At 35.9% G+C, this 22,234-nt stretch overlaps 1 protein-coding gene and 1 pseudogene across 2 annotated transcripts in view; one reads left to right on the top strand and one right to left on the bottom strand.

The window, feature by feature from the left end:
- Positions 1–16,384: 16,384 nt before the first annotated feature.
- On the top strand, positions 16,385–16,497 carry LOC122240641 (annotated as a pseudogene).
- Positions 16,498–16,617: 120 nt separating this feature from the next.
- CB4H12orf40 (chromosome B4 C12orf40 homolog) overlaps positions 16,618–22,234 on the bottom strand; it is a 56,687-nt gene continuing 51,070 nt past the window's right edge. The window contains exons 11-12 of one of the 2 annotated variants that reach the window (XM_007090798.3): positions 21,495–21,577; positions 16,618–17,381 (exon numbers count right to left, since the gene is read on the bottom strand). In XM_007090798.3, coding sequence (XP_007090860.3) covers positions 17,019–17,381; positions 21,495–21,577 — 446 coding nt within the window. In that variant the 3' untranslated portion in view covers positions 16,618–17,018. Of the gene's footprint in view, positions 17,382–21,494; positions 21,578–22,234 lie in introns of those variants that run through there. The other variant, XM_042990805.1, reaches the window with a different exon arrangement.

Here is a 22,234-nt window from a genome sequence, read left to right as displayed (position 1 = left end):
CGCTGGGCCTGAAAACAGTATAGAGGACAGCGGAGAATCTCTTGCCACAGAGATCAAGGGACTAAGGAACAGTCACGAGGAGCTGAAAAGCGCTTTAAACGAAATGCAAAACAAAATGGAAACGACGACGGCTTGGATTGAAGAGGCAGAGGAGAGAATAGGTGAACTAGAAGATAAAGTTATGGAAAAAGAGGAAGCTGAGAGAAAGAGAGATAAAAAAATCCAGGAGTATGAGGGGAAAATTAGAGAACTAAGTGATACACTAAAAAGAAATAATATACACATAATTGGTATCCCAGAGGAGGAAGAGAGAGGGAAAGGTGCTGAAGGGGTACTTGAAGAAATTATAGCTGAGAACTTCCCTGAACTGGGGAAGGAAAAAGGCATTGAAATCCAAGAGGCACAGAGAACTCCCTTCAGACGTAACTTGAATCGATCTTCTGCACGACATATCATAGTGAAACTGGCAAAATACAAGGATAAAGAGAAAATTCTGAAAGCAGCAAGGGATAAACGTGCCCTCACATATAAAGGGAGACCTATAAGACTCGTGACTGATCTCTCTTGTGAAACTTGGCAGGCCAGAAAGGATTGGCACGATATCTTCAGTGTGCTAAACAGACAAAATATGCAGCCGAGAATCCTTTATCCAGCAAGTCTGTCATTTAGAATAGAAGGAGAGATAAAGGTCTTCCCAAACAAACAAAAACTGAAGGAATTTGTCACCACTAAACCAGCCCTACAAGAGATCTTAAGGGGGACCCTGTGAGACAAAGTACCAGAGACATCACTACAAGCATAAAACATACAGACATCACAGTGACTCTAAACCCGTATCTTTCTATAATAACACTGAATGTAAATGGATTAAATGCGCCAACCAAAAGACATAGGGTATCAGATGGAGAACTATTTATCATGCTCCTGGAAGCCAAAAGAAAGCTGGAGTAGCCATACTTATATCAGACAAACTAGACTTTAAATTAAAGGCTGTAACAAGAGATGAAGAAGGGCATTATATAATAATTACAGGGTCTATCCATCAGGAAGAGCTAACAATTATAAATGTCTATGCGCCGAATACCGGAGCCCCCAGATATATAAAACAATTACTCATAAACATAAGCAACCTTACCGATAAGAATGTGGTAATTGCAGGGCACTTTAACACTCCACTTACAGAAATGGATAGATCATCTAGACACATGGTCAATAAAGAAACAAGGGCCCTGAATGATGCATTGGATCAGATGGACTTGACAGATATATTTAGAACTCTGCATCCCAAAGCAACAGAATATACTTTCTTCTCGAGTGCACATGGAACATTCTCCAAGATAGATCATATACTGGGTCACAAAACAGCCCTTCATAAGTTTACAAGAATTGAAATTATACCATACATACTTTCAGACCACAATGCTATGAAGCTTGAAATCAACCACAGGAAAAAGTCTGGAAAACCTCCAAAAGCGTGGAGGTTAAAGAACACCCTACTAAAGAATGAGTGGGTCAACCAGGCAATTAGAGAAGAAATTAAAAAACATATGGAAACAAACAAAAATGAAAATACACCAATCCAAACGCTTTGGGACGCAGCGAAGGCAGTCCTGAGAGGAAAATACATCGCAATCCAGGCCTGTCTCAAGAAACAAGAAAAATCCCAAATACAAAATCTAACAGCACACCTAAAGGAAATAGAAGCAGAACAGCAAAGGCAGCCTAAACCCAGCAGAAGAAGAGAAATAATAAAGATCAGAGCAGAAATAAACAGTATAGAATCTAAAAAAACGGTAGAGCAGATCAACGAAACCAAGAGTTGGTGTTTTGAAAAAATAAACAAAATTGACAAACCTCTAGCCAGGCTTCTCAAAAAGAAAAGGGAGATGACCCAAATAGGTAAAATCATGAATGAAAATGGAATGATTACAACCAATCCCTCAGAGATACAAGCAATTATCAGGGAATACTATGAAAAATTATATGCCAACAAATTGGACAACCTGGAAGAAATGGACAAATTCCTAAACACCCACACTCTTCCAAAACTCAATCAGGAGGAAATAGAAAGCTTGAACAGACCCATAACCAGCGAAGAAATTGAATCGGTTATCAAAAATCTCCCAAGAAATAAGAGTCCAGGACCAGATGGCTTCCCAGGGGAGTTCTACCAGACGTTTAAAGCAGAGATAATACCTATCCTTCTCAAGCTATTCCAAGAAATAGAGAGGGAAGGAAAACTTCCAGACTCATTCTATGAAGCCAGTATTACTTTGATTCCTAAACCAGACAGAGACCCATTAAAAAAAGAGAACTACAGGCCAATATCCCTGATGAATATGGATGCAAAAATCCTCAATAAGATACTAGCAAATCGAATTCAACAGCATATAAAAAGAATTATTCACCATGATCAAGTGGGATTCATTCCTGGGATGCAGGGCTGGTTCAACATTTGCAAATCGATCAACGTGATACATCACATTAACAAAAAAAAAGAGAAGAACCACATGATCCTGTCAATCGATGCAGAAAAGGCCTTTGACAAAATCCAGCACCATTTCTTAATAAAAACCCTTGAGAAAGTCGGGATAGAAGGAACATACTTAAAGATCATAAAAGCCATTTATGAAAAGCCCACAGCTAACATCATCCTCAACGGGGAAAAACTGAGAGCTTTTTCCCTGAGATCAGGAACACGACAGGGATGCCCACTCTCACCACTGTTGTTTAACATAGTGCTGGAAGTTCTAGCTTCAGCAATCAGACAACAAAAGGAAATCAAAGGCATCAAAATTGGCAAAGATGAAGTCAAGCTTTCACTTTTTGCAGATGACATGATATTATACATGGAAAATCTGATAGACTCCACCAAAAGTCTGCTAGAACTGATACATGAATTCAGCAAAGTTGCAGGATACAAAATCAACGTGCAGAAATCAGTTGCATTCTTATACACTAACAATGAAGCAACAGAAAGACAAATAAAGAAACTGATCCCATTCACAATTGCACCAAGAAGCATAAAATACCTAGGAATAAATCTAACCAAAGATGTAAAAGATCTGTATGCTGAAAACTATAGAAAGCTTATGAAGGAAATTGAAGAAGATATAAAGAAATGGAAGGACATTCCGTGCTCATGGATTGGAAGAATAAATATTGTCAAAATGTCAATACTACCCAAAGCTATCTACACATTCAATGCAATCCCAATCAAAATTGCACCAGCATTCTTCTCGAAACTAGAACAAGCAATCCTAAAATTCATATGGAACCACAAAAGGCCCCGAATGGCCAAATTAATTTTGAAGAAGAAGACCAAAGCAGGAGGCATCACAATCCCAGACTTTAGCCTCTACTACAAAGCTGTCATCATCAAGACAGCATGGTATTGGCATAAAAACAGACACATAGACCAATGGAATAGAATAGAAACCCCAGAACTAGACCCACAAAAGTATGGCCAACTCATCTTTGACAAAGCAGGAAAGAACATCCAGTGGAAAAAAGACAGTCTCTTTAACAAATGGTGCTGGGAGAACTGGACAGCAACATGCAGAAGGTTGAAACTAGACCACTTTCTCACACCATTCACAAAAATAAACTCAAAATGGATAAAGGACCTGAATGTGAGACAGGAAACCATCAAAACCTTAGAGGAGAAAGCAGGAAAAGACCTCTCTGACCTCAGCCGTAGCAATCTCTTACTCGACACATCCCCAAAGGCAAGGGAATTAAAAGCAAAAGTGAATTACTGGGACCTTATGAAGATAAAAAGCTTCTGCACAGCAAAGGAAACAACCAACAAAACTAAAAGGCAACCAACGGAATGGGAAAAGATATTTGCAAATGACATATCGGACAAAGGGCTAGTATCCAAAATCTATAAAGAGCTCACCAAACTCCACACCTGAAAAACAAATAACCCAGTGAAGAAATGGGCAGAAAACATGACTAGACACTTCTCTAAAGAAGACATCCGGATGGCAAACAGGCACATGAAAAGATGTTCAACGTCGCTCCTTATCAGGGAAATACAAATCAAAACCACACTCAGATATCACCTCACGCCAGTCAGAGTGGCCAAAATGAAGAAATCAGGAGACTGTAGATGCTGGAGAGGATGTGGAGAAACGGGAACCCTCTTGCACTGTTGGTGGGAATGCAAATTGGTGCAGCCGCTCTGGAAAGCAGTGTGGAGGTTCCTCAGAAAATTAAAACTAGACCTACCCTATGACCCAGCAATAGCACTGCTAGGAATTTACCCAAGGGATACAGGAGTACTGATGCATAGGGGCACTTGTACCCCAATGTTTATAGCAGCACTCTCAACAATAGCCAAATTATGGAAAGAGCCTAAATGTCCATCAACTGATGAATGGATAAAGAAATTGTGGTTTATATACACAATGGAATACTACGTGGCAATGAGAAAGAATGAAATATGGCCTTTTGTAGCAACGTGGATGGAACTGGAGAGTGTGATGCTAAGTGAAATAAGCCATACAGAGAAAGACAGATACCATATGGTTTCACTCTTATGTGGATCCTGAGAAACGTAACAGAAACCCATGGGGGAGGGGAAGGAAAAAAAAAAAAAAAAAAAGGTTAGAGTGGGAGAGAGCCAAAGCATAAGAGACTGTTAAAAACTGAGAACAAACTGAGGGTTGATGGGGGGTGGGAGGGAGGGGAGGGTGGGTGATGGGTATTGAGGAGGGCACCTTTTGGGATGAGCACTGGGTGTTGTATGGAAACCAATTTGACAGTAAATTTCATATATTAAAAAAATAAATAAATAAATAAATAAATAAATAAACATAAAAAAAAAAAAAGTAAAATTGGCTTGCTGAAAAAATTCCCAAAATTATGTACACCATAAAAAATGGTATTAAGGGCTTGGTAATCACAACACAACTACATGCATTTTCACTTACTAACTCTGCTACATCAGCTAGTTTTTGCTATGTAAAGAAAATAAAATAAAATACAAACAAAAAAACACACTCAAACGCATGGGCTTCAAATCCACAAATATTTATTTAGCTCACAATTTGGTGGGCTGACAATTCGGACTGTACCCAAGTGATTTGTTCCTGGGGTCACTGCTGAACTCACCAATGCATGAGATAGGTGGGGTGATAGCTGTTCAAGATGGCCTCAGCTGGGATGGCTCATCTCTCTTCTATGTGGTCCCTCATCTTTCAACTGGCTTGTCCAGATTTTCATCACAGCTGAGCATCCTTTAAGAAAGAAAGCCTAAGTATGCAGGTTTGTTGAGGCCTAGGGTCAGAACTGACACAAAGTCACATTGTGCTAGATTTTACAGGCAAAATCAACCTATCCAAATTTCAGGGGTAGAGAAATAGATTCCATCTCTTAACTGAAGAACATGCAATATCCTATTGTACCAGTTGTGAAGATTGGGAGGGAGAGAGAATCATGACCATTTTAGCAATCTTCAGTACTACATTTGGTTTCTGCTCCTCTTAGACTCATTCTGTTCAAAAATGAAGATGCTCAGCATTTACTTCATATAGCGACTTGGAATATTTGTAAGTATATCTTCCAGAAAGCGCACTGGCCAAAAGTGATATATTTTAAACTCTATTTCTATAAATAATTCAATCATGATATTCTTTATCTTCTTTAGTGTAGTTCCCATTAGATTATGAGTTTTATGTGACTAAGGATCAATCTATCTTGTTTTCTTCTAATGTATAGTCATTGCTTTTACAGTATCTGCACTGAGTAGGTGTGAATGAATAAAGGAATTAATCCTTTATTAAACCAAAAACGAAGAAAGGACCTATCTCAATTAATTTCTATCTCCCATAACCTCTAGGTTTCTGCACATACATATTTAAGTCCTCTAAAAATAACTGTTAACTACATTTTTGTACGAAGTGCAGAAGGAGGACTTACAGGTTAAGAATTCTGAAAAATATGTATAATTTCTTTATCCTACAGGATTTTTTAATGTGTGCAGGCTGCATATTTAAAAATATGTGTAGCCATCCCGGTGACATTTGAAACTTAACTAGCTGTCTGGAAATGTGTGCAACAGGCTGTAAACACTGACCTCACCACCTTGCAGGGTAGAGGAAACAAAAAAGATAAATATGACCTTATGTCTTTAAATACAACATATTATAGTGATTCTGCAATAACACCCCTACCCCAACCCCACAGTTAGTTGTAAACAGTGCTGCAACTCTGGGTCTCAGTTCAATATCATTATTTCATCAGCCATTTTATGATAGTCATCTTTTTGCCTCATGTTATAAAAATATGAAGGTTAATGCCACTAAAGAGCATTTAATAATGGATCTATTAGAGTTTAATAGAATCTGTTAGCTTTAAATAAAAAAGCCTAGTTTCTTTATGCTACATTGTGGGTTCCAATACCATAGAATTCGGACGAATTCAATATTCTCTCTCTTAGGCTACAAATACTCACTTCAATCAATAATATTATGGGATGATTAGCCAAAGATGACATATGCTGTGTAGAATATAAATTGGTTATTGCTCTTAAGGGTAATAAGCTGAGAAGGAAGTAGGCTTGGTGTGATAGCAAGGAAGGAACTGTTGGCAACATAAGGACATAAGTGTTAGATGGCTTGTGAAACTCTAAAAAGCCTAATTCCTGTTAAAGCCAGACCAAATGGTAAACAAAACCAAGTCTAGGCCATCTTAAAAACATCTCCATTTCTAGGGCACCTGGGTGGCTCAGTCGGTTAAGTGTCTGACTTCGACTCAGGTCATGATCTCACAGTTTCTAAGTTCAAGCCCCACATCAGGCTCTGTACTGTCAGCTCTGTGCCTGGAGCCCACTTCGAGTTCTGTGTCTCTCCTTCTCTCTCTCTGCCTTGCCCCTGCTCAACTGTCTCTCTCTCTCTCTCTCTCTCTCTCTCAAAAATATACATTAAAAAAGTTTTTGTTATGAAAAAAATCTCCATTTCTATGTCATTCCAGTGATTGCAGAATGACCAATGTACCCTTAAACAGTCTCTTCCTTCAACAAAAATTTAGTAAGTACCTTTTGTAAGATACACACTATTCTAGGCATTGTATACAACATGGCAAAAACTATCCTAATATTGCAGTGAAATTCAGAAAAGATTTGTAGATTAAGATATATACTGAAATATGTTACCTTCATGGGTATTGAACAAAGAACTTGGAGCCATTATGAAGTAATTTAGAAAATACCAATTAGCAATTTTGGGAGGAAGAAGGTCATAGTATATAAAGTCAGATGACATTATTTCTAAGTAAAAGCAGTCGTAGACAATACTGACCTTTGGATCCAATCTTATATAAAATGAAGTAGTGCCCCATTATCAACTATTAAAGACAGACTACAATTGACTAATATCAAACCTAATAATAATGTTTCAGTATACAATGGACCCTTGAACAATACAGTCTTGAATTGCAGGGGTCCGCTTATACTTGGATTTTTTTACAGTACTATTAATGTATTTCACTTCCTCATCATTTTTTATTATTTTTTAAAATGTTTATTTTTTGAGCGAAAGGGAGAGAAGTAGGGAGAGAGGGAGAGAGAGAGACCAAGAAAGCACACAGGGAAGGGGCAGAGAGAAAAGGGGACAGAGGTTTCAAAGCAGACTCTGTGCTATCAGAGCAGAGACTGATCCGGGGCTCAAACTGATGAACCATGAGATCAAGACCTGAGCTGAAGTCAAACGTTTAACCTACGAAGCCACCCAGGTACCTCTTCCTTATAATTTTCTTAGTAACATTTTCTTTTCTCTAGCTTACTTTATTTAAGAACACAGTATATAATGCATATAAATACAAAATATGTTAATTGACTGTTTAGATTATTGGTAAGGCTTCCGGTCAACAGGTTATTAGTAGATAAGTTTTTAGGGAATCATAAGTTATCTATGGCTTTTCAACTGCAAAAGGGTTGGCACCACTAACACCAGTGTTGTTCAAGGGTCAACTGTAATTAAGTTATGATAGGAAAATGATATCTTTTCACTTCATTGTACTTTGATTTTTCAAATGTTGCTAAATACTCTTTTGGTCTACCTTGTTAATCGCTCTCAATTTTTATACTTCACCTTTTCTCTAACTGATAAATAACATTTCAATAAAAATCCTTAAAACAACAAATAAGAGGCAAATATTGTTCACATACAACATGTTCAGTGCCACTGAAAGTATTATTGAGAACCAAATAATTTGGCTGAGAACCCAATGGCTAAGAGCAGCCAAAAGAATGAACTATTATGCCGATATGCAATAAAAAGTAGACTTTGGAATGTGAATGTTTCTACCTTAATAGGAAAAATAGTACTGGTATATGAATAAGACTTAAATGTCTAATTCTAAAAACTGAAATCTAACATCAGAAAGAACTGCCATAAGTCTTACCCATTCATTCTTACAAGTCTTATTTTTTTAAGCATGGAGATAATTGAATGGCTCCAGTGAATATAATGTTTTATATATTTTCCATGAAAAAAAAAGTTATCCCCCCTATTACTGAAATAGGTCTTAGTTCTGATTTTTTGTGTATGCCTAATTACATTTTTAATGGTAGATTCTTTCCATGGATCTCCAAATTTGAGCAATAGGATAGAATGCAGCAACACACAAATGAGAGGCAAATAAGACAATTGCAAATCAAATAAAGGGTATGAGCAAAGTCAATGGTCAACAACTAGAAACCTATGTTAACATCAAAATGAGATAAAGCAGTCATTAAAAGCATGGCTTTAGAGTGAGAAAGATCTTTGATTTGAATCTTGTCTCTACTGACTGAATGACTTGGGAAAGTCACTTCACTAAAGTTCAATTTCCTTATCTACAAAATGGGGATAATATTCATAATGTTGTGAGAATTAAAAGAGGTAGTGTATATAAATCACTTCAGTGTCTTTCACATAGTTAAGGTCAATCAACAAATTATTACAAATTTTTTGTATGTACTTGACATTCTTTCCAGGGGACACTGTGGCTCTTAAGCTATAAAACTTACATAGAACTCAATATATTTTAATGGTTATTATCATTATCAGGTGAGGTAACAAAAGTTAGGTTAAGGAGCCAAAATCAAGATGAAGTATAAGAGATATATAAAGATTATGAACTAGAGCCAAATTCAGAAAGTAACTAAATAAACAAAGCAACAAGGACAAAGTTTCAAAGGAGAAATGAGAAGTGATACAGCTATAGTGCTAGAATGAAGCTGATTTAAAAGAGCTAAGTACACTTAAAAGCATCAACTAGATGTATTGAGTGCTCCCTGTATGAAAAGCACTATTTTGGGCCATATACATTAAAAAAAAAAATATTACAAAACAGGCTTCTGGCCCTCATCAATTGTTGTAGCAGTGAGAAGAATAAGACCTGTAAATATGAACTCAGTTATCTAATGCCACATAACAGGTTACTTCAAACATTTTAGTAGCTTAAAATAACCTATTTTGATCACAGATTTTCAACATGAGCATGGCTAGCAGGGACAGCCTATGTCTATACACTTTTGGATGGACTACTTAGAAGCATGGGGATGGTTCATTTACTCAGACATCTGGTGCCCAGGCAGAGAAGACCCAAAAGATTGGGGCTCCTCAGGCATCTTACTCTATCTCTATATGGTCTTTCCACATGGTCCCTCCAGCATGGAGGTTTAGCAGCAACAAGACTTCATAAATGGCAGCTCAGGGCAGCAAAGGTACATGTCATGAAAGAGGAAAAAAGAGAGCACCAGCTGGAAAATATATCACATTTTATGATACGATCTTGGAATTCATGCAGTGTCACTTCTACCTCATTCTGTTTATTAGACCTAAGTCATCAAGGCTCACCCATACCAAGAAAAGAGAAATTAGACCCCACTGTTTGTGGAAAGGGAGTCAAACTACAAACATATCCTTTGGCCTCAAAGTATTTATAATCTTTCTGCATGTAAAATACACTCCCCCCCCTTCCCAAGACAACCCACCCTCTGCAAAAGTCTCACCTATTACGGCACCAGGCTTAGGTTCAAAGTCCAAAATCTCATCCACGTGTGTATGAGACTCTTCAGAGGCTATTTATCAAGCACAGCTCCTCAAGTGTAGCTATCCTCAATCTGAAGATATGGTGAACTACAAATTATATGCCCTCTACATACCAACACATAATGGTGTAAAAGCATAAGAATCATTATAGACTTTTCCATTGAAAAGGAGTGAAAGAGAGGCAAACAAGAGTTATCAGTCAATAAGAATTCTGAAATCCAGTTAGGCATGTACTGATGGTTTCTTGACACAGGCCTGCTGCCTGGGAATGCAGCACAGCATGTCTATATATCTTAACTCTACCCTTTGAGCTCATGGTTCAACCCCCTTTGTCATCCTTTTCCATAAAGAACTGCTTATGTTTGCAGCTCAGTAATTTCATCAGTCAGCTTCCTGAAAGTAGTATGTCAGAAGTCCAAAGGTCTCTTTTTATGTTTTACTGTCTGTCCCTTTCAGTCCAAGCTGGCAGTGTTTCTGCAAGTACACTTCTCTTAAAACTTCATAGATCTCTTATGAATAGTACTAGGGTTTACCCCATCAGACAAAAGCTACACCCACAAAACTCATCAAGGTAAGGCATTCTCTATGTTTGGCTTGCTGCCCTTGATACTCTTGAAAGCCCTATTGTTGAATAGAGACAATTTGGAGTTCATGTCCTTTAAGATCCTTAAAGATATTTATCTGAGATACCACCTCGAATCTGAGGTCTTTGCAAAGAGTTTTAGAATAACACCTTTGACATCACCTTTATTCTCTATTTTCCTGACATTGTCCTTCAATTGACCTTGTTTAAAAGCCTTTTCATAATTTTAACATTGTTTATCATCTGAAGAAACTGGAATGAGAAAGTTTTATTTTTGATTCCAGCAACTCCAAGCTTCATTATATATTAAAGTATTTCTTTTACTTAACACTCTCATCTTGCATTTTACTACAGACAGCTAGAAGCCACTTCAATAATTTGCAATCTCCTTAATTTTGTAGTTCTGTTTTCTTGTTAGTTCTATTTTCTGCGTTACTACAGATCGTAATGTTGCGTAACTTTTTGTCACTACATAATAAATGTCCTCATTCTTCCAACTTTTGATACCATTATCCTCAATTTCCTTTCAGTTCTCACTCAGTGGCCACCTTGAGGACCCCCAGATTACCACTAATAGTCTCTTCAAGGGCTACTATACTATAATTTTCTCAAGGTCCTTGCAGCTGCATCCTGCCATTCCATCCCAAAGCCACGTTTTAGGTTTTTGTTGTGGCAGCACCTCACTTCCAGGTACTAAAATATGTCCAACTGTCTACTATTGGGTAACAAGCCCCAAAACTCAGTGGCTTAAAACAGCAACATTTATTTTGCTCATGAAGCAGTCTATCCAAAAGGTTGATATAAGAAATTAAAAATAAATGGATATAAATATTCATTGATTGTAAAGCTCAAGATTACTAAGATGCTAATCCCCAAATCACTATCTACAGATTCAACACAATTCCTATCAAATCTAACTAGATTTTTTTGGAGAAATTGACAGGCTGAGACCAAATCTTATATGTAAATGCTTATAAAGCTGAAATAATTATTTTAAAAAACAGGTAGTAACACTGATTTCAAAACCTGCTTATTATGAAGCTACATTAATCAAGACAATGTGTGCTGCACATAAGAAGAGATAGATCAATAGAACATAATAAAGAGTTCAAAACCAAAAATAGTCAAATTATTTTTGACAAAGGCATAAAGTTAATTCATTGGGTGCAAGAATTGTCTTTTCAACAAATGCTGCTGGAGCAATTAGATATCTATGTTAAAAAAAATTTTTTTTTTACCTTATATGGTACAAAATAAATAAAAGCTGGAAATAAATCATAGACCTAAATGTAAGAACTAAATATACAAAACGTCTAGAAGGAAACACAGAGGAGAAATGTAACATCATTAATTTTTCTGAAAAGATAAATTATTTTGTTTTTATCAAATTTAGAACTTTTGCTCTTCAAAGACACCATTAAAAACTGAAAAAAATACTATGGTCTGGTAAAAAACAGTCAAGTTTTGCTATAACAACCATTAAGGGAAGGCAAATTTGGGAAACAATTTGAGTACAATGTAATTTACAAAGTAAATTTCACAGATTGATGTGCAATTGCATCCACAAGAAACCCTATGTGAATGGACAAAACTGCACCCATTTGAACTGAGTCCCATAGGTATACACAGAATGAACACACACATATTCAAAAACCTACCACTTACCCTGATTCAGTGTATTATCTTTTATGTTTTGCCATTCTTTCACATTTGTGAAAATTATATATATAATGAATATGTGTGTGTGTGTGTATTCAACATCTCAAAAAAATCTGAGTGTCTTGACTCAAAAATGCTGAGCAGTGCACATAAAAGGAATGTTTTAAGTATTAAAGAAGCTTGAAACAAAGCATTTTTAAAGAAATGAGAGTGGTATCTCCTCAGTAATAGGCATAAAGGAATATATACTGCAGACCATCAGCTATAACACTGAAAAAATAAAAGAAATTCCTAGGTCTTTGAGCAAGTGCTGCAAAGTCAGTAAGAAGGCAGCCTAAAGAAATAGAAGCAATGAAAAAATTACTGAGCATATGGGTTGAAGACCAAACAATTAAAAAAAATGAAAAACTTTCCCACAAAGAAAAAGCACTATCTACATACAGAAGCCTTAAGTATAAACCACCAAATCCTGCAGAAATGGTTTCTTAATGCTAGTATTGGCTAGTCTGGTGGTTTCAAACAGTGCTGGAGCTGTAGGGAAAGAAACACAAGTCTAAAATGATAGCTTTTTTCTGTCAGGATTTGGAAGGTGTAATTACACTGCATTTTGTCTTCCATTAGTGCTACTAAAACGTTGAACAGTGCAGCTGTCCTTCTCGGAAGGTAGTCTTTTTCTCTTCAGCTGCTTTCAAGATCTTCTGTCAGGCTCTGCCATTTTATTATACTGGGTCTAGACATGGATTTCAAATTATTTTTCCTACTTGGAAATTCTTGGACTTCCTGAATTTGTGAATTAGTATGCCTGATCAATTTTGAAAAATTCTCAGGCATTATCACTTTAATTTATGCCTCTTTCCCATTCTCTCTCCTCCACTGTTGATACTTCAATCAAGTATATGTTGGAACTTATATTCTATCTTCCTCATTGTTTCACTCATTTTCTTTTTTTCTTGTGCATTTTGGACAATTTATTCTGATGTATTTCACTTCAAAAATTCTCTCTTCACTTGTGTCTAATATACTGCTAGATGTACTTACTGAATTTTCAGCAGGTGGCAGAAATGGAAAACTGGAACTAGAAAACTGTAAAACTATAAAAAGTATCAATGTCAGAATTTGAATCACATCTACAAAGAAAATTCGTTCATCAATTCGTCATGGTCCCTGTCAATATGGATTCTCCCAGAAGCAAACTAGAAGGCAAAACTCAAAGCAACATTTAAGTGCATGTAGTCTTGGGCAGCATTGGGGGGCGGGGGGGGGGGGGGGGAGGGATGGGAGCTGTGATTTTAAGAAAAACTTGTAGGGAAGTAGGAAAATGAGACAAGAAAGAAAGGAAGCTAATACAGGGTTTATTACCAAGCAAGCCACCTTTGTAGGCAACTTAACCCTCTGAGGAACTCTGTAAGGATAGTGTTTCTCCAACATTGGAGTGCATAAATATCATCCATTTAAGCATATATTCTTGATCCCCAGCCCCCAGAGATTCTGTTTCAGTAGTTTGGGGGTAGGTTCTAAGAATCTGCACCTCTAACTCCTGCACAATAGTAATGTTAATGTTACAGGTCTGTGTGTCAAACTTTGGTGCAGAAAATGTTTCTGAGGGAGTTATCCTGCCCAAGAGGACAGTGAACTGGAGTATTTACCCACCAACTCCCATCAGTCATTGTTTTAAAAGACTTCTCTCAAACACCCTGGTACTTCCTGTCTGCCTGCACATGGTCAACACAGATGTCTGCAGCCAAGAGAAACCTCTCAGGAAATAAGTCACAGGTGCTGTCAGTTGGAAATCAGGTTGGCATGTATTTAAATGGAAAGTGCCAAGGAAGCGTGAGCAGAGCAATGACAGCATTTGCTACACTGCTGTATGTGGTGTCATGGGGAAAATAAACATTAACCAAGAAATTATACAAATAAATTAAAATTATGGTAAGTGCTAAAAAGAAAATTACATGAGACTATCCCTAAAGATAGCCTCATATTATTACAGATGGCAAATTACTAGAGTAGTTAATGCTGGCCAAAATCACTGTTTTATAAATTTGTTAAGCGCCAACTCCAGATGAGTATCATATACATCAGCCGTTACTGACTGTACATACCTTATTTGCAGTCACTGTGATTGGTAGTTTACAATACAAATGTGTGCATAATCATTGAGCTTTCCATTTCGTTTCATTTGGATAACCCTTAGTTAAGATTTACTCGTTTTATAAATCTTAAGTTGTGAATATGGAAAGAAAGCTGCTTACTTCTGTTGTTTTTTCCATTTAAATGGCTTCACCAAAGGAAAACCTAAATCATATTGGATTTTAAGAAGTATGCTACAATCTATTCTACTATGTAAGATGTGTCTTTTTGATTCTGTCAATCCATATTCACTTTCCTTTCCAAATATATGCATCATCTTAAAGCACCTAAAGAATTAGCAACTGCAATGTTAGGGAACAGTCCACAAAACTACCCTTTCTTTAGGGGTTTCAAGAGCACCCTCAAATTTGATAACTTGCTTTACAAGGACTCAGTTCATTGAAAGATGTTATAGTCACGATTACAGTTTATTACAGGGAAAGAATACAGATTAAAATCAGCCTAGGGAAGAAACACACAGGACAGATTCTAGGAAAGTAATAAATGAAGAGCTTCTAGTAGACCTCTTCTGTGGAGTCATAGACTTGCCTGATATCACTGTCTGATAACATATAGTACTGCCAACCAGGAAAGTTCACCCAAACCCTAGGGTCCAGAGTCTTTACTGGGGCTACATCAGAATGGCATGCTGACCTCAGTTTCTAACCTTAAGAAGTTGAGCTGAGACTGCTTGATTTAAGGTTTCATTCTAAATCACGCTGTTACTATCTAGCTTGGTCCAAGGTCCCCAAGCTAACAAAGACATTTCTATCAGGCATGTAGGACACTCCAAGGGTATAGAGATTACATCCCCAAAGCCAAGAGCAAAGGGAAGATCTTCTTTTGGGCAAGTTTACATTCTTTACTACACTGTACCTTACCCTCTTCTATGTGTGGTCACTGCACTAAAAAGCCCTGACATTCCTTTTTACCTTACTGAGCTGAACTGCCACATTATGATATTGACAAAAATGTAACTACATGTAGATTTTTGTCATTAATGTGCTTTCAATACTGCTAGACTTTGATTAGCATAGTACTTGGGAAAAATCCATGTATTTGAAACCAAGCTAAGATTCACAGCTCAATCTTATTCTAGTATCACAGGTAGAAGGTCTTCTTTTTCTATATTGGTCTTCATTGCTGGGTCCTATTTTGCAAAATACTGCTCAGGATAATCAATCCATGACAGAATACTTTGTTTAAAATCACAATGAAAATCTGGCATTTGAAATACTACCAATATACTTCCAGAAGATGATTACTGTACCTTAAGAAAATTACTCAGGAGCTCTTTGAGTTTCCCAAGCCTGCAAAAATAACTTCCTAAAACTAGCTAAAAACTGAAGACTGCTACCTTTTAAACATCAGCTGTTAGTGTTTCTAAATCATTATGCTTTAGATCACTCCTACTGCACAAAATACTGATTTGATATGTGTGCATGTAACAATGGAATATCTCATTATCCTTTTCTTTAGAGGCACAGAAACTCCTAACTACATTTTTGGTTCAGTTACCTATCATAATGTCCTGTGCTGTATAATTTGTAATACATCCATACAAATGGTTGATTTCAGAGTATAAACATTTAAAATCTTGACAAAAAAAATAAATGTTATATTGGGAACAAAGACTATATTTTATAAATGAGAAATTCTGATATAATATTTTTGAAAAGAATCTTAGCAATATTAAAATTAGTAAACATACTTTTTCTAATGTTGAAGATTTCTTTTAGAAAAGCATTGACATATTTTTATAGCTTAAAGAGAAAAACATTCTCCTTTGAATACAAGCACCAACAAAAACCATTATCCAAATAAAACAGAAAATACATTTTGTCTAAAAATGCCAGAATTTTTAAATTACGGTATAATATTTAATGTAAGTAGTTAGAAAATATATTTCATCTAAAAATGAATGCCATAATTTTAATGAGGGTATAATATTTAATATAAGTAGCTAACAGTGCTTGCTTCAGCAGCACATATACTAAAATTTAAACAACACAGAGAAAACTAGCACAGCCCTACATAAGGATGATACGCAAATTTGTAATATGAGCGGCTAACAAAATTCTTATGGGACTACAAAACATATTTGACACTGTTTAGCATTATTTTCTGTCTTAAAATCTTAGAACATTTTTGCTAATAGAAGCAACTGCACTGAATTTGAAAATAAAGAAAACACAGCAGGAGGCAATTAAACATACTTTATCCATAAATAGATCATAATAATCACCATGAGAATTATAGACAGTAAATTTACATACGTATTTTTCCAAAACTTGAAGATAGATGTATATCTTGAACATTAGCTACATATGTGTTTAAAGAAATATCTATGTAAAATTAATGTATACATTAAAATTAAAATGTTTTAAAACAAGCCATAAATACTTTTACCTTGTGCTTGGCTACATATTCTCATTCCTTATTACGTTAATGAAATTCTGAACATTAAGTAAAATGCTAAGACTCAGGCTGAAATTTTAGAATATTAGTCGTTCTTAAGGATTTCCTGCCCTCCAGTGGTATCTGCCTTAATATTTTCACTGCACCTTTCAACATTACAAAGACACATTGCTTCTACATTTACATTATGAAATTATATCACACTGTATGGCAGCATCTAATTTTTTTTCCATTACAGGTTCACTGTCTGTCTGGACCCATGCATCACATCTTGCAACCTGTAGAATGCAGTTATTACTGGTTATATTCTGCGAATTGTGTGCTGAATTACACTGAGACTGTGGAAACCGATCTGTATTATCTTTCATTGAGAGGTGGTGAAGATTCTCATTTTGTTCATGAATTTTGGCATTGTTTTTAATAATTCCATCACATGGAGGTTTTGGCATCCTTTCTGGATAAAAATTACTAGTTATTTGTCTGGTTCTGATGGCTCTCCTATTTGATTCTTCAACGTGCTGCGATATTTTATCTTCTTCTTCAGATAGCTAAAAGAAATTCAGTAATTTTGCTGTAAATTTTTGCTTAAATTTCTAAAAATCATTCAATCACTTCAAAGCATTCTAAAATTCACACTATAGAAAATTTAAAATATAGAAAATATTGGCAGGCTGCAATTCAAAGCTGGTACACCAACAAATAGTCTTCAAACATTAATCCACTGCTTCCAGAGATTCCTCAAAAAATTAAAACTAGAACTACCATATGATTCAGTAGTGCTACTACTGGGCATTTAATCAAAGAATACAAAAACACTAATTCAAAAAGATATGTGCAGCCCTATGTTTATTGCAGCGCTATTTACAATAGCAAAATTATGGAAGCAGCCCAACCCAAGTGTCCATCAGTAGATGAACAGATAAAGAAGATGTGGTATATATATACCATGGAATACTATTCCACCAGGAAAAAGAACAAAACCTTGCCATTTGCAACAACATGGAGGGACCCAGAGACTATAATGCTAAGTGAAATAAATCAGAGAAAGATAAATGCCGTATGATTTCACTCATAAGTGGAATTTAAGAAACAAAAAAATTGAACAAAGAAAAAGGAGACAAGCCAAAAACAGATGCTTAACTATAGAGAACTGATGGTTATCAGAGGGGAAGTGGGTGGGGAAGATGGATGAAATAGGTGAAGGGGAATAAGAGTACACTTATCATGATGAGCATTTAGTACTGTATAGAATTGTTGAATCTCTATTATACACCTGAAACTAACATAAGACTACATGGTAATTATACTGGTATTAAAACTTAAAAAAATAATAACCTACTGCTTCCCCGGAGGTTATGGACTTTTAAAATAGCAAGAACAATAATCCTTGTATTAAAAATGCAGAAGAGCTAAGAAAGGAAAAGGGAATTTTGTCTGTTCTCAATCCTCATAATAGGCTACATCATCCCCCTACCATTTCACACAAAGAATTGACAAATAAATAATTCACTCATTGACTCATTAAGTTCAAAAATATCTAGATTCTATCTTTTATGGGTCCAGCTTCATGAAAAGTATAATTTAAGGAGAGTATCAGCTAATGGAAAATCAAATCAAATAGACAAAAGAAGTTAAATAAGAATAAGTATCTTAACTGTTATCTAAAAAAGTTAAATTTTAAGAACTTTTAATAGGTGTAGATTTCAATTTGCTAGTTCGAATGTTTCAACTTCATGAAAAATTTTATCTTTTTTTTTGAGAGAGAGCGTGCGTGCAAGCAAGGGAAGGGCAGAGAGAGAGGGAAGCAGAGGATCTAAAGCAGGCTCTGTGATGACATCATCGAGCCCAATGCAGGTGAGCTCATGATCTGAGCCGAGGTCGGGTGCTAAACCGACTGAGCTACCCAAGCACCCGTTGTTTTTGTTTTGTTTTTAGAGAAATTTATCTTTAAATTACTGAACTAACGAAAGTATTTTTTACTAAAATTCCAATATAAAAGTAATGACTGTTCTAGGTTTAAAAAAAAAAAAAAAAAAAAGCAAAGTTAACATAAAAACCCTGAAATAAGGTGTAGGCTGCAGTAGACTGGCACTAAAATAGAAAAAGTAAGCCCAAAAAATAACATTGACATTGGCTGGGCACAAATTTGAAAAAACAAGCTCAATACATTTATTCAAGAAAATAAATATCCATTTAGCTTCTGCAACGTGAGTGAAGTAGACACGGTTGCTGCCCTCTTAAAGCATACATTCTCACGGGTGGAAATAATACTAATCAAATAATCATGCATATGAATATCTAATTATAAATTGAGAAAAGCCTTATGAAGAACAAGTATGAAGCACTCTGAAAGCATAACTGAGAGGCTAGTTTAGATTGAGGAGCCAACGAGGGGCTTTCAGAAGAAGTGACATATTTGAACAGAGACTTAAAAGATGAATAAGAGTAAGACAAAGGAAATAGGATCTACAAATGCCCTGAAACAGAAAAGAGAATGATAAGCTAAGAAAACGAAAAGTCAAAAAGTCAGTACATGTGAAGTGTGGTGTAAAAGGGAGAACATTAGAAGTTGGAGATGTAGCCAGAGGCCAGATTACACATGGCCTGTAGCCACCCTAAGAAGGTTAGATTCTAAAGTAAAACATAAATCCACTAAATACTTAAACACAGAAATAACACGATTCAACTTAGGTTTTCAAAAGATCATGATGACTGCTAACAGAAGAAAGTGGGACAAGAGTATAAGTAGAGAGATCTCGCAGGAGACCATCACAATAGTGCAAGAACAATATACTGGTACCTGAGGCTAGCATACTGACAGCAAAAGTTAAGAGAAATAGATAAAATATGCAATTTATTTTGGAGATAGAACTGGCTGGATGAAGTGATGGAAACAATGTGGTTAAAAAAAATGATGAGCCAGAAAGAAATGGCAAAGTTAACTAAGTTTCTGGCGTGAGCAACTGAGTGGATAAAAAAGGTATCTACTAATATGGGAATTATCAATAAAACTGAGCTGGGGCAAAGACCTGTGGGTGTTCAGTTTAAGAGAAAGAAGAAAAGGAGGGGCGCCTAGGCGGCTCAGTTGTTTGAACATCTGACTCTTGATTTCGACTCAGGTCACGATCCCAGGGTTGTGGGATTGAGCCTTGCATCGGGCTCCACACTAAGTGTGGAGCCTGCTTGAGACAGGCTCTCTCTCTCTCTCTCTCTTTTGCTCTCTCTTTCGCTCTCTCTTCCACTCTCTCTCTCTTCCACTCTCTCTCTCTTCCACTCTCTCTCTCTCTCTCTCTCTTCCGCTCTCTCTCTTCCGCTCTCTCTCTTCCGCTCTCTCTTTCGCTCTCTCTCCCTCTCTGCTCCTCTCCCCTTCTTGCTTGCATGCTCTCTCTCTCAAATAAAAATATAAATGTTTCAAAAATAAAGGGAGATTTTGGTGAAATATCCAAGAAGCTATATCAAATAGGAAATTGGACATCTAAATAAGCATCTGGGCTAAAATGACAAAGAAGAAAACTGTCATGAGACAGATATTATATGTTGATGGAATACAGAACATCATCTAACATTTAGAGTACAGGTTTAGAGAAGAAAAGTGTCCTGTAGCAAACCCTAAACATTACATTTATATAGGGAGAAGGGTGGAAAAGAAGTCATCAAAGGCATAAAGTAGAATTCATTTTTTTTTTAACGTTTATTTATTTTTGAGACAGAGAGAGACAGACCATGAACAGGGGAGGGTCAGAGAGAGGGAGACACAGAATCTGAAACAGGCTCGAGGCTCTGAACGTCAGCACAGAGCCCGACGCGGGGCTCGAACTCACAGACTACGAGATCACGACCTGAGCCGAAGTCGGACGCTTAACCGACTGAGCCACCCAGGCGCCCCATAAAGTAGAATTCAAAGAGGTATGAAGGAAACCCAAGATAAGTGTATTATCACAAAAGCAAACAGAAAGAACATGTTTTAAAACAAGAAAATAATTTCTACTAATATTATTAGTTCTCATAAAATGAAAACTTAAAAATGCCCATTAAAATTGGCAAGATAGAGGCCACGGGTGTCCATCCTTAGAAAGAGCCGTTTGGACAGTGAGGCAGACACTACCAAAAAAAAAAAAAAAAAAAAAAAAAAAAAAAAAAAAAAAAAAAAAAAAAAGGCAGATTAAGTGAACATGGAAGAATTAATGAAGGAGAACTCCATTTAAACTGTGATTTGTGAGAAATGCAGCATTCCCACTGAGGACATAACATGAGGACATAACACTCCATTTATTCAGATTACATTCTTCAACATTTTATAGTTTTCTTCATCTAAGCCTTCAGACTTTTTCTATGTATTCTTAGTTGTTTTAGGTTTTTAATTATTCTAAGTGGGTTCTTTTAAAAAGCATTTCAAAAGAAATCCAACTTTATCCTTGATAAGAGTGGCTTTGGTAAATAATAATGAACACATCATTTTTATAAATGAATGAATGATATTTACATTTCAATTTTACATTTGTTTATATTTTTCTTACACTTGAAGTGTTTAATATTTTTAAAAAATTTTCACTATTTATTGACAATTTTTTAGAATGTAAAGGTAACCTATGAAAAATATAAGTAATTCTAAATTAGCAGAGCATAAATTAATAAGCAAAAAAAAAAAAAATGTAACTTACCATTTCTGAACTAGAACTGAAGCAACTATCTGTTGGCCTTGGAGAATAACTGGTAGATTGACTACTCTGTGAAGAATCAAGATCTGAAAATAAAGATTTAATTCATGAAGAATGGTATTTATATATACAAAGTATATACATAGGCAAAACTATTTGCCGGTAAAATACATTTAGTTAACATTCTACAGAGAGCTATAAAGTGTGTGAAAACTAGTTAAAATTTTGTATACTTGGGCAGCTTGCATTTCTGATAGTATTATGGATTTTATACTTAAAACATTTGTATCTATAAGTAAAATAAGAGTATATACATAAGGAAAGAAAGGATAATAAAGAATATTGGATTGTTTTTTCCCAATATATGAACCGTTTATTATAAACAAATAATTTAAAAAAAATTTTTAACATTTATTCATTATTGAGAGACAGAGACAGAGGATGAGCATGGGAGGGGCAGAGAGAGGGGGAGATACAGAATCTGAAGCAGGCTCCAGGCTCTGAGCTGTCAGCACAGAGCCCGAGCAGGGCTCAAACTCACAAACTGCGAAATCATGACCTGAGCCCAAGTCAGACAACCAACTGAGCCACCCAGGTACCCCATATAAACAAATAATTTGAAGTGTCAACTACAGAAAGAGGAATAAGTCAAGTTTATTAAATCCCAACATGCAGATATGCGCTAATCCAGTACATGAAGATTAATTGTACAATCAAAACTGTATGAAAAAAATCAATTCAGA

Source organism: Panthera tigris, chromosome B4 (assembly GCF_018350195.1).
Source record: "Panthera tigris isolate Pti1 chromosome B4, P.tigris_Pti1_mat1.1, whole genome shotgun sequence".
Lineage (NCBI taxonomy): Eukaryota > Metazoa > Chordata > Mammalia > Carnivora > Felidae > Panthera > Panthera tigris.
The sequence above is the reverse complement of the archived record's forward strand: the minus strand, read 5'-3'. Positions and strand labels throughout refer to the sequence as shown.